This window comes from Pantherophis guttatus, chromosome 8, assembly GCF_059756535.1.
Source record: "Pantherophis guttatus breed Tessera chromosome 8, ASM5975653v1, whole genome shotgun sequence".
In the NCBI taxonomy this organism is placed as follows: Eukaryota; Metazoa; Chordata; class Lepidosauria; order Squamata; family Colubridae; genus Pantherophis; species Pantherophis guttatus.
This window is the reverse complement of record NC_142070.1, coordinates 69,937,788-69,950,270: the sequence shown is the minus strand read 5'-3', so window position 1 is coordinate 69,950,270 and position 12,483 is coordinate 69,937,788. Positions and strand designations below refer to the sequence as shown.

The following is a 12,483-nucleotide window of genomic DNA, read 5'->3' as shown; positions in this document are numbered from 1 at the left end:
GTTGTTGTTTTAAACTCTTTGCACTTTGGGGTCGGGTCTCGTGGGGGTGCGTGGGTGGGTGGGTGGATAACAGTTCTGGGCTGAGGGCGGCCCTCTTTTTGAGGGAAGCGAAAAGTGGGGAGGGGGCTGAGCCTTTGGCGCCAAACAGCCTCGGGCCTGGGACGCAGAGGGAGCGAAAAAGCCTGGGAAACGGCGCGAAGTTGAGGGAGCAACTTTCGCTTCCCACGTTCCTGTGAACAGCGCTGCCCAGAGAGTGGAGTGGAGTGGGGTGGGGGGGGTGGTTTGGTTTGGTTAGGCGGAGGGGCGGAGGTGGAAGCGCCTCGCAGATTGGAAGGCCGAGGTAGCCGAACCACCTTCCTCCCTCTTCCTTTCCCGCCGCACGCCCTCCCCCCTTCCCCTTCCCCAGGTCGTTGGGAGGAAGAATGCGCCCGGGGTAGTGCGCTTTGGGGCGCCACCCTAGCGCGGCAGCCGCGGCCATTGGTGGGCTCGGCGGTTTATAATCTCCACCCTCCGCTTCGCCGGCCTCTTCCGCCGCTGCCCCTTCTTCTTCTTACGCGGCCCCGCCGCCAGTTCTTCGGCACCCCCGAGAGTGTTCTGAGTCTCTCTCTCTCCCCCACCATCCTCCCTCCTTCTCCTCCTTCTTCTTCTCGGAAAGCGCGCGGGGCTTTCCTGGCAGGTGGCGTCGCGCTGCGCTTTCTCCTCTTCACCTGTGTTGGGCTTTTTCTACTTTTTCTTTTTTTTTTCTTTTAGGCGTCCAGGACCTCCGCTCCCTTCGCTGCCATGCCTCCGATACATTCAGGTGAGTGGCTTCGGCTCCGCGGGAAAGGAGAAGCACCGCTGGCCGCTGTGCGCGCCAGGTGGGGCGCCTCAGGGAGCCGCCGCCGCCGCCGCTGCCGCTGCTTCTCCTCCTCCTCCTCCTCCTTCTCCGCCCTTGGAGAGTTTCGCCTTTGGAAGGCTGCCGGAGTTCGAAAGAAGCAACTCTTCTTTTTGTGTGTGTGGAAAAAGTGAACTCTGGAGGTTCCCCGTCCTGAGAATGGCGGACAGAGATTGCGTTGCATGCAACCATCTGCCTTCTTTTATGTGGAGTCCTAGATAAAGAGGCGCGGGTCAATAATAATAATAATAATAATAATAATAATAATAATAATAATATATTATATATATTATATATTATTATATATAATATAATATTAATTATAATAATATTATTATTAATTATAATAATAATTATTATTATTAGGATTCCCTTCCTGCCCGTGGTGCAGAGATCTACCTTTATCTCTGCCAGGAAGGGGTAGAAGGGAATCCTTTTTTAAAAAAAAATTTTTTGACCTGCATCTCTTATCTAGGACTCCATGAATGGTTCCAATGGGATAACCCTCCAGGTGGCCTCAGCAACCCTTTAAAACAGAGGTCTTCAAACTTGGCAGGTTTTAAGACTTGTGGACTTCAACGCCCAGAATTCTCCAGCCAGCTATGTTGGCTGGAGACAAGTCTTAAAGCTGGCTGGAGAATTCTGGGAGTTGAAGTCCACAAGTCTTAAAGCTGGCTGGAGAATTCTGGGCGTGGAAGTCCACAAGTCTTAAAGCTGCCAAGTTTGAAGACCTCTGCTCTAAAAGGATGCAAATGACCAGCTGTCTGCAGGGTACAAGAACATGGGGAAGTTAAGGGCTTGTTATCTCCTTTGGAAGGAGATATAAATCCTTCCATTCCCCACCATCCAGTCAGGGCTGAAGAAGCTTCTTGGATGAGAGTGGAATGACCAAGAAAGAAAGAATGAAAGGCCAGCTGCCTCCTGAAAAAAGCACCTTTGGGACTTCCAATGTGATTGCATTGCAATGTGGGAGCTTCATTCAAGTGGGAACTTTATCACTTGAGACTTTCAAGAGAAGATTGGACTGCCATTTGTCAGAAATGGTGTAGGGGCTCCTGTTGGGGGTGAGGGTTGGATTAGATGACCTATAAGGTCCCTTCCAACTCTGTTATCTGTGTGCAATGCAGTCTCTGTCTGCCATTCTCAGGTTGGGATCGGTAGGCCTACGCTGCCTGGAGAGGCTGGCAGTTACGGTCTCCTAATTTGGGAGTTTAAGCCATTCTGAAAATTTGGCTGTTGAACACAAAAGACATTTGTATTTTGCTTCAGCTGTTTACTTTCCTGTGTTTGGTCTCAGCTAGAAGGGGATATGAATTAAGCCATCCAAATATTTGAGATGGGAAAGATGTGCTGAATTCCTGATTTGGGTTCTGGATTGAATGTATTAGGCAGATTGGAGGGAAATTGCCATGTGCAGGTAGTCCTCGATTTACAACCGTTCATTGAGTGACCGGAGTTACAACAGAACTGGAAAGTGACTTATGGCCATTTTTCACACTTATGACTGTTGCAGGATCCCCGCGGTCACGTGATTTACATTGGGATGCTGGACAACTGGTTCATATTTATGATGCTTGTAGTGTCCTGGTGTCACGTGATTATCTTTTGTGACCTTCTGATAAGCAAAGTCAATGGGGAAGCCAGATTCACTTAACAACTGGGTTACTAATTTAACAACTGCAGTGATTCGCTTAACAGATGTGGCAAGAAAAGTCATAAAGGGGGGCAAAACTCACTTTACAAATTTTTCCCTTAGCAACATAAATTCTGGGCTCAACTGTGGATGTAAGTCGAGGACTACCTGTATTTTATATTCACTCAAGAGGTGATTGGTGCTTCTGCCTCTACTGTTCATTAGCTATCTAGTTTGTTATACCATATTCAGGACCCAATAGGCAAAGTTTTTGTTGGACTTTTCCTTTGAAATTCTGAAAATTTTACAGCCTGATAAAGTCTCCCATTAGCAGTATGGTATGCAGTTTTAGCAATCTGAAACTTCAAATTCGGATCACCTGCAATATATATGCGGGATCTATCAGAACAACCGAATTTAATTCTCTTATGCATATTCTCCCAGTATCAGATTTTGTATGTATCACTTTAACATTTGGATGGAAAGCTGCTCAGAAAACTGGAGAAATCTTTGTGAAGATTTCCAACATCTACATTAAAGCAATATCTTAGTCAATTCAAAGTTCACAATATTTTGCAAATCTTTGAGATGTCTAGGTAATATTGTTAAGTAAGCTGCTAAAAAAAGATAAATGGAGTTAGGGAGGAAAAGTTGGATTGACAACATATCAGAAATCTGTCCAGAGATTTAAAATGTAATAAGGAAGGAAATGATGTTCAAGTTAGGTTTTTTTCCTTCATACTCATAACTAGTTTTTTACATAAAATCTAGTTATTGCTCATAACTATCACAATCTTTAGTAAACACATAGATATCTCTAAACCTGTTTATATTTGTTTTCCTAAAATTATCACTGGAAGATTCCATTATATATATAATTGCTATCGTTGCTTTTTAAACTTTTATTTTTCGAGGAAACACTTAGTGGTTGCAGAAATGAGTGATCTATTAAGTATTCTTGATATACTATCTGGATATAAATCCTCATATATAAAAAAAAATATTTTTTTTTAATGAACCCATTGTTACCTAGCTCTATATGACTAAGGATAATTCTGTAGAAATCCTAAAGGGGACAATGAATGTAAACTTGCAATCAACTTTCACCAAAGCATCAATAATAAGTTCGCATTACAGAGTGGTGTTTTATTTATGAATTACTCTTTTCATCACTTTATGGGCAGTAATAATTTTATGTCTTTATTTTGGAAGGAAGAGTTTTGTTAAGTGTGGCTACTCAAGAAACTAGTTAAATTCAAGTTATCATGCAAAATATTACCCACTTCATCTTGAAATGTTTATATTGTTGCCCTCTTGGGCCTGTCTATTACAAATTATTTGTGCATTTAGAGCTCTATCTTACTGCTGTCTTGCTAGCAAATAAGAGTCATTAAAGGAATAACATTTGAGTCGAGAAAAGGGTGAGGCAAAGATGCTTAAATTCCCTACTACGCCATTCTCACTCCTTTACTCACAACTGGCAAATTTAGTGCTCCTTAGCATAGGGGGTTATTCTAAGACTCGAGGGCTTTTTGTGATCCCCAGAACTATAGATGATTATGGCTCCTGAAAATTAGTAGCAGTTGCCCAGGACTTTGGGGTGATATTAAAAACTATAGTGTAAACTCTAAACTAGATTTAACTCAGTTTAAGAACAAAACTGAGTTAAGCTTAAGCAAAGCTTAAGAACTCCCTTTTTTCAAGAACAGCTCTATATAAACCCTGAAATGCGAAGAGAGGCCCCACATCAATAAAAGCTTATGGCAGTTCAACATCTTAAGACATGTGAGGTTGAATGTCTTCTTGCCTTAAATCAATCAAGGGTGGCCCCCTAAAATACCCTTGCAAGAAGAGTACAACTTACAGTGATTTCAGCCATGTTTGCTTGGTTCAAAGGAAAAGGAGTTGAGATTTCATGTTGAAGGAAAGAGATAACTGGTATACAGAAGTCACAGTTCAATGGGTGAAGTGCCCTTGTGTAAATAGAAGAAATTTAGCAGATATTCTCATTTTGCCCCGAACCAGGGCAAAAAGTTAAAGATTAATATAGACTTATTTTTCTTCATAAGTGTATGTGGAGAATTAACACAGCTTGGAAAGTGAACAGACAGCACAAGAAAAGTATAGAAGGGTTGCTCTGCATGGCTATCTGGATTATTTAGTAAATTGCATTCAGCAATCCATTTGTTACCATAGGAACTAAAAAGACTTCAACTCTTGTTTCCTTCTCAGCAGGCTTCTTTTAGTGCGCAATGGTTCTCTTTTTCTCTCTCTTTTCCCCCCTCTTATCAGTTAAAAGCAACACCAAAACAAGCTTACAACACTCACAGCTCATGCTAAGACATAGTGTGTCTTTTTGGGGGGGGGGAAATGGCTAAGTTTGACACAAGAACACATTCTGAGAATAAAGACATGACCAAACGAAACAAGGCATTTGGTGAACAAAATGAATGACTAGTGGTCTTTGATATTCAAACAAAGTGTTAAATTGCAGACAGAAGAATGCTCCCCAAATTTAAGATGCCCTAAATAAAGTAGAAATTTCTTAGTAAACATGCACAAGTTTGTTCTGTAAACTTTTTAAAATTCAGTGCCTTGTTTTCATTTATGTTCATGATGTAAAAATATCTCCCTTCCCCCAATTATTTCTCCAGAACTTAAACTGGGCAAAAAAGTAAATGAGGGAAAAACAAAAGAAGTTTACGAATTGCCAAATTACCCAGGATGTGTCCTGCTGCAATCAAAAGACCAAATAACTGCTGGAAATGCAGCTAGAAAGAACATCATGGAAGGGAAAGCTGCAATCTCAAATACAACAACATCTTGTGTGTTCCAGTTGCTTCAAGAATCTGGTAAGTGGTGGAAAAGTTAAACCCTCGTGCAGGAGAGTAACCCTGTATATAAAGCAATAATGTCCTCATTATATGGAAACTATTTTTGCTATAGGAAACTTGCATGGTAATTTTTCTTGGTTTTATTATAATTAAGAGATCTTGTGACTATATACTGAAGGAGCATGGGACTTTCAAGAACACAACAGTAATACTCTTTTCACATTAAAAAAAATACAAGTTAGTTTCTCCATAGATGAGTCATATTAAATATTTGTCCATTATATCATTAAGTAACATTGACAGCCATTGGAAGAAGATATTGGAGAGTTAAGCAGTGGAATTTAACATATACTTCCAAATGGATTGGTGAGGAAAACATGTTTTAAGTGCTTATTATTGGCTGTTTTAAACTTAAATTGGGTTTTCCAAATTTATAGCCCTAGTCAAATAATAACATTTTGACATAAAACAAATTGGAAGGATCAGGGTATTTAGTAAAAGTGGAGATAATAATTCCTGGCTTGCTACTGCGTAGAGAAGACAATAGAGCATAACATATTCTGTCAGTTCGATTATTCCATCACCGCATGAACACAATTTCTGTTCAAGGGGATTTTTTTCTATCTGTCTTCTGTAACGGCTGTTGGAAGGGCACTGAATCTGGCTAAAGAAGAGGCATTTTTGAATTTTGGGATTGTTACATGGCCGAGATATCTGGCTGGTTGTAGAAGATGTTAGAGGTTTTTTCTGGGTAAGGCCGAGAAGTTGACTTGCAGCTCTAAATCACTGGCCCCTTTTTGAGAGGACATTCGTAGTCCATCAAGCCCATAATTCTCGAAAACAAGACCTGGTTATGTTCCTATGTAGGAATTTTGAAAAAGTGGTTCAGTACCATCTAGTAATATTACATATGCATTTCCCTGACACTGCATCTATTTATTTATTCATTTATTTATATCCCACCTTTATTATTCTCACAAATAACTCAAGGTGGCAAACCTATCCAACATGCCTTCCTGCTCCTATTTTCCCCACAACAAAACTTTGTGAGGCAAATTGGACTGAGAGACAGAAAGACTGGTTTAAGGTCAACCAGCTGGTTTTCATGGCTAACCCAGGACTTGAACTCATGATCTTTTGCTATGATTTCTTACGATCTATGCTGTGATTTTTCCCCCTCCTATTTACTTTGCACAAGCTTTAATAACTTGGTTTAAAACCCTTAAGGGTGAGTTGTTAGAATTTTTACCTCTTCAGCCATGAAAGTTAACATTTGCTTGAAATTATAATCCTTGCATTGTGTGTCGAAAATTGCATATCAAAGTCTTGCAGGCTACTGATTACCAAAAACAGATTTGCATCAGTTTATTACGTTGTACTTCCAAACCTTGCCTCACATTAGTATGTTATGAAGAAATGTTCCTTTGAGTAAGTTTAAGGATTAAAAATTAACATGATGGAATCCTTTCTTGTGTTCCAACTTTTTCCCCCATTGCAACATTTTATAATATTCTGTGGTAAACCTCTAGCTTACTAGTGCCTTTCTGCCTCATTAACAAATAAAAGTGCAATTAGCACAAAAAGTGAAAAAAATATCTGTGGCCACTGATTTTGGGTATCCATTCATGTCTATTCATTCATCTTTGTATGACTAATATAGTTTTGGTAATAGGATTGCATTTCCTTAAAAAAGTGAAGTTTCCTTTCAGGCATGCTTTCTGCTGATTTCATGAAGCTATTAAAATTGTTTCATTGCATCAGAATGGATGTTACTTGTTTTTAACTTTGTAGTCTAATCTGTACTCCTGTAGTTCTTTGAAGTTCTCTCACAGTCAAATGCCAACCAGACCTGACTCTGCTTAGTTTTGGAGCTTTGACAAGATCATAAAGATACTGCACGATTGGTAGTGAATGAGCAAATAATAGATTTCCCCACAGCATGAAATCAAATACTAACACATAAATAATAATAATTTTTTTAAAAATAGATTAAAAACCAGCAATTATCATATGGAGGAGGCAAATTGAAAAATATAATAGGCTAGATCATTTAAGACATAGAAAAAGTGAGATTTTTCCCAGCTGGACATCTAGAAATTGTCAACACTGTTCTTGGCAAGTTGATTAACATTAGTGTTTATAATAATTGATTAAAATCATGTGGCTGAGGACTGATTTAAACCTTTTTAAAATCCAAGACTAGCTGTGCTATTAGATTGGAAAAACACTTTTTCCTTTCTTAAGCCCACCTAAAGTTAGAAAAGTTCCTCTTTATAGTTTTAAGTTCAGGAAATCATGCCATTAGATCTTTATGGAAGTTTTTAAAATTAAATTATGCTCTACTATGTCTCTAAATCCAAGCTGATATATTTTTAAAAAGTTTTAGTCACTTTGCCACTCTTGGTTTATAAAATCTTCCCAGCCTGATCTAATAAAAGCAATTCCTATTATGTAAGTTTGAAATTAATTGATTGCTTAGATGTAGGTGAAATATCCTGCTTGGGATTTTCATAAAAAGCAGTAAGTTTTTCTGATCTGGAAGAAGATCCCAGATCTCTGTTTTCTGTTTTTGCCCCCAAATGGCTCACTTCTTGTTTTTGTTTTAGAATGTAGGTTGCATATTTTACTTATTAGCAATTGAGATACAGAAGTCTGTTTTGATTATAATTTTTTATTACAGGCATCAAAACTGCTTTTGTGAGAAAATGCAGCGAAACCGCATTTATGGCTGCTCACTGCGAAATGATTCCGATTGAATGGGTTTGTAGGAGAATCGCCACTGGTTCCTTTCTGAAGAGAAATCCTGGTGTTGAAGAGGGCTACAAATTTTATCCACCTAAAATTGAGATGTTTTATAAGGTAGGTTACATGAAACGGAGTTGACAGTTTTGCATAATTTAACAATTATCACCTCCTTGAAAGCTTGAACCTCAAGCTAATTATGTGCTTCAGTTAAACATCCTAATCCAAGCCTTCCAAAATCAATTCCTCTCCCCCCAAATACTGTCACTCAGTACTGATAGAATTTTGCAATATGTACATGATCCAGTGGTGGGATTCAAATAATTTTAACAACTGGTTCTCTGTCCTAATGATTGGCTGGGTGAGTGTGGCCATGGTGGGCATGGCCAGGGTGTGTGACAGGCAGCACTCGGCCTCCTTGCACCCCCCTAGAAGCAAAAACAGGCCATTGGGAGGGCGCTCCGCCCCCCTCCGTGCCCGGTTTTGGGCCTAGGAGGCCTCCCTGAAGCCTCCTGGGCACAAAAACAGGCTGCTGGGATGGTGCACTGTTCCCCGTCCCCCGTAAGTGGCTCCCAGGGCCTAGGACTTACCTGGGAGCCAAAATGGGGCGCGTGGGGACTCCTGGAAGGGGAGGGGTGGGGCCAGCCAGCAATTTTAACTACCGGTTCACCCGACCCGGCTGAATCCCACCACTGATGTGATCCTTAAAAGCAGTTTTGATTCTTAAGACACTATTATATATTTTAAAAAACTATTTTTAATTGTTAAAAAAATCCTTTGTATTCATGCCCAAGATGATAATCATAGATATCATGTCAATTAGAAAAGTCTGTGTTTGGGTACAAGTAGTCCTCAACTTACAAACTATTCATTGAGCAACTGTTTGAAGTTACAACACCACTGAAAAAAAGGACTTGTAACTTGTGCTTATGACTGTCACAGCATCCCCAAACCTGGGAGCTTGGCAATTGGCATGGAGTTACTATGGTTGCAATGTCCTAGAGTCATGTGAAGTCCATTTGCAAACTTCCTAGTCAGATTCTGACCAGCAAAGTCAAGGAGGAAAAAAACTGTGGCAAAAAAACGGTAATATTGGGTGTAATTCACTTAACCGCCTTGTTTAGCAACAAAAATTCTGGTCCTAGTTGTGATCGTAAGTTGAGAACTGCCTGTAATAACTTCAAAAATGTTTTGTTTGTATTGAATGAAAACTCAAGATAGGCAACTTATTTTTCAGTCTGAGAGCATTTTCTCTTTAGACCTCTGGCAGGAATGACCTCTTTCTAGTCTGGCCATCTGCACTATCTGTCAGAGGAGGCCACAAGAGAGCAAGTAGCATCACACATCATATCATTCTGCAAACAATTCTCAGATTACATCATTTGAAACAGCGGCCTCTTGTACCCAAACCTTTTGGGCCCAGGGACCGGTTCTGTGGAGAAATATTTTTCCGTGGGCCAGAGGGGGCGTGGTTTGCATACTGCCTGCATCACGTGGACGGGGCTTTGCTTATTTCCACGGCCTGGTTCTGGCAATGCTGCAACCCGGTGACAGTCCACGGACAGGAGGTTGGGTTCCCCTGATTTTAAAGAAGTTATGCATAGCATTATAGTGGTGTCTACTGGTTATATAAAGCAGGAAAGAAGAGCTATCAGAAAGGCCCATCCACCCAAAACGATTACTTATAGAACTACCCTCAACTAAATGTGCAGTAAAAACTGTTGCTTTCCTCTGTGTGGAATGGAGAAGTTGAACTTTATCGCTAATGAAGATATCAATTATTCCAACAAAATCTCACTTTTCATCACAGGATGATGCAGCAAATGATCCACAATGGTCTGAAGAGCAAATTATTGAAGTTAAGTTTAAGCTTGCTGGCCTTGAAATTGGACAAACAGAAGTAGACATCATGGCTCAGTCCACCCGAGCTATTTTTGAAATACTTGAAAAAGCATGGCAGCCCCAGAATTGTACGCTGGTGGATTTGAAAGTACGTACATTTGTATTTTAGATCTTGGCTTTTAAGATATGGATGAAGTTATTAAATTCAACTAAACTTTCCTTTCTTGTGTCATGTTTCCATTTTTAGGTTGAGTTTGGTGTTAATGTAGCCACGAAAGAAATTGTCCTTGCTGATGTCATTGATAATGATTCTTGGAGGCTGTGGCCATCTGGAGATAGAAAACAACAAAAGGACAAACAGGTAATTCTGTTTTCAGTGCACATTCTGAAAATAAGCCAATATTGCAATTTTACAAGGTATATGTATCTGTGCTGTGTGAAACCTGCTTCTGTTCTCCTTAGATTCTGGGTTTGTTTCTTCATGTGAAACAAGATGGGAAAGAAAATGGGGGAAAGCCAAATTCTACAGTTAAAATTGGAAAACTGTTAAGTTATCTTTCCTTCTGCTAATTTGTTTGTTTTGTGATAGACATTTCAAGTATCCAAAAATAAAATCCCTAATTACATTTCAATTAAAATAGTGAAAGATATATATATAAAACATTATGCATGTTTACTTAGACTTTTCTATTTAATTATAGTTCTGGCAATGATAATGCACATTTGTAGATAATAGCTATTAATACCTATATATTCTAACTATAAGAGGAAATGGGTGAATGCAAAATTCATATTCCAAAAATATTGTTTACTTCATAATGAGCTATGAAAAGCCCCCTTCAGATATGCTGTTGAGTCTGGGGCTACTATGTGATATAAACACATATTGATATTATATGTTAAACATTACTTACAGCATAGTGAAGCATGATTTAATTAACCATATAAGCATAAATTACTCTACCTGACTTGATATAGGAGATAAGCATATGGCCTTGCCTCTGAGTGATAGGTAAAACTTTGGAAGTTTCAAGAAACGAATTGGAAAGACATCAACTTCTTATAAATCACTTTATTGGTCCTTACATTGGACTTCTGGATTAAAGCCAGATTATAAATATATGTATGGACTTGTCAGTTAATTATAGTATTGGTAGTTTACATAGGTATGAGGTAGGTCAGGGATGTCAAATTGGTGGCCCGTGGGCCAAATGTATCACGCGCAGACCACACCCACCACAGCTCCGTGAAGGGAGAAACATCATGTGACGGCAACGTGACGCGGCGAGTTTGACACCGGTGAGGTAAGTGAATCTTTTGCATTTTATATGTAATCTTTTGTTCTTTTGTGTGTGCTTTTAGTCTTACCGTGACCTCAAAGAAGTGACACCTGAAGCACTGCAAGTGGTGAAAAGAAACTTTGAATGGGTGGCTGAAAGAGTGGAGGTACTGAAATCATCTATGAGATACGGGTATGGATAATCCATATCATTATTTTCCGTACTTCTAAATTGTCTTTTGATCTTCTTTTCTATTAGCTATTATTGAAACCACAAACGACACAAGGCAGAGTAGTTGTCCTCATGGGTTCCACTTCTGATCTTAGTCACTGTGAAAAAATTAAAAAGGCATGTGGCAATTACGGTGTGCCTTGTGAATTACGAGTGACCTCTGCTCACAAAGGACCAGATGAAACACTGAGGATCAAAGCTGAATATGAAGGTACTTAACTCAAATTTGTCTAAATTGTCTATTTTAGTGAACTATTGTTTAAATTCAATCTCAAAATAATTCCCGTTTTAAAAAATGAAAATGAATATAGAATCTGGTTTAGGTGAGCTTGTTTCCATCACATTGATAGGTTTTTGTTTGTGTTTTCAGGGGATGGGGTTCCCACAGTGTTCGTTGCAGTGGCTGGGAGAAGCAATGGCTTGGGACCCGTGTTATCCGGAAACACTGCTTATCCAGTTGTCAATTGTCCTCCTCTCTCAGCTGATTGGGGTGCCCAGGATATATGGTCATCCCTGAGAATGCCTACTGGTAAGATTGATCATTTAACACTTTGAACCAATTATTTTTTGGGAGATAGTACATACTTGAAAATAAAGACATAATCTTACTACCGTGTTTCCCTGAAAATAAGACCCTGACATATATTTTTTTGAATCCTGAAATAAGCGCTTGGCCTTATTGGCATGCGGTCAAAAGCCCGATTGGGCTTATTATCATGGGATGTCTTATTTGGGGAGAAACGGGGTAGTTTAGCTGTAGTTCTGTTCAAAATAATGATAAAGTTAGAATAAATGAATGCCTTGATTCTAAATTTACTATTTCTATATACATATAGAAATACACACACAGAGGTGTTTATGGTCAAAGGCAGTATTTCGTAAGATTTGCAGTAGTGAGACATACATACACCCCTTGTGAATAAAATGATTTCATTGCAGTTAAGGTTCTGTAAGACATGAATACATCCATTTACTGTATCTATTTAACCTCCTTCATACTTTCCTGGGTTATTCTTACCTTTGTCAGCATTATGGATAGACTGGTTA

The 12,483-nt window shown here is 39.4% G+C and overlaps 1 protein-coding gene across 6 annotated transcripts in view; it reads left to right on the top strand.

Moving 5' to 3' along the window:
* The window catches only part of PAICS (phosphoribosylaminoimidazole carboxylase and phosphoribosylaminoimidazolesuccinocarboxamide synthase), a 57,831-nt gene that overhangs the window by 43,898 nt on the left and 1,450 nt on the right, over nucleotides 1-12,483 (top strand). For 4 of the 6 annotated variants that reach the window (XM_060690852.2, XM_060690853.2, XM_060690854.2 and 1 more), the window contains 8 exons: nucleotides 751-799; nucleotides 5,162-5,359; nucleotides 8,022-8,200; nucleotides 9,894-10,073; nucleotides 10,173-10,286; nucleotides 11,288-11,371; nucleotides 11,464-11,647; nucleotides 11,807-11,965. In XM_060690852.2, coding sequence (XP_060546835.2) covers nucleotides 751-799; nucleotides 5,162-5,359; nucleotides 8,022-8,200; nucleotides 9,894-10,073; nucleotides 10,173-10,286; nucleotides 11,288-11,371; nucleotides 11,464-11,647; nucleotides 11,807-11,965 — 1,147 coding nt within the window. Of the gene's footprint in view, nucleotides 1-52; nucleotides 341-396; nucleotides 481-750; nucleotides 800-5,161; nucleotides 5,360-8,021; nucleotides 8,201-9,893; nucleotides 10,074-10,172; nucleotides 10,287-11,287; nucleotides 11,372-11,463; nucleotides 11,648-11,806; nucleotides 11,966-12,483 lie in introns of those variants that run through there. The other 2 variants (XM_087874920.1, XM_087874921.1) reach the window with 2 other exon arrangements.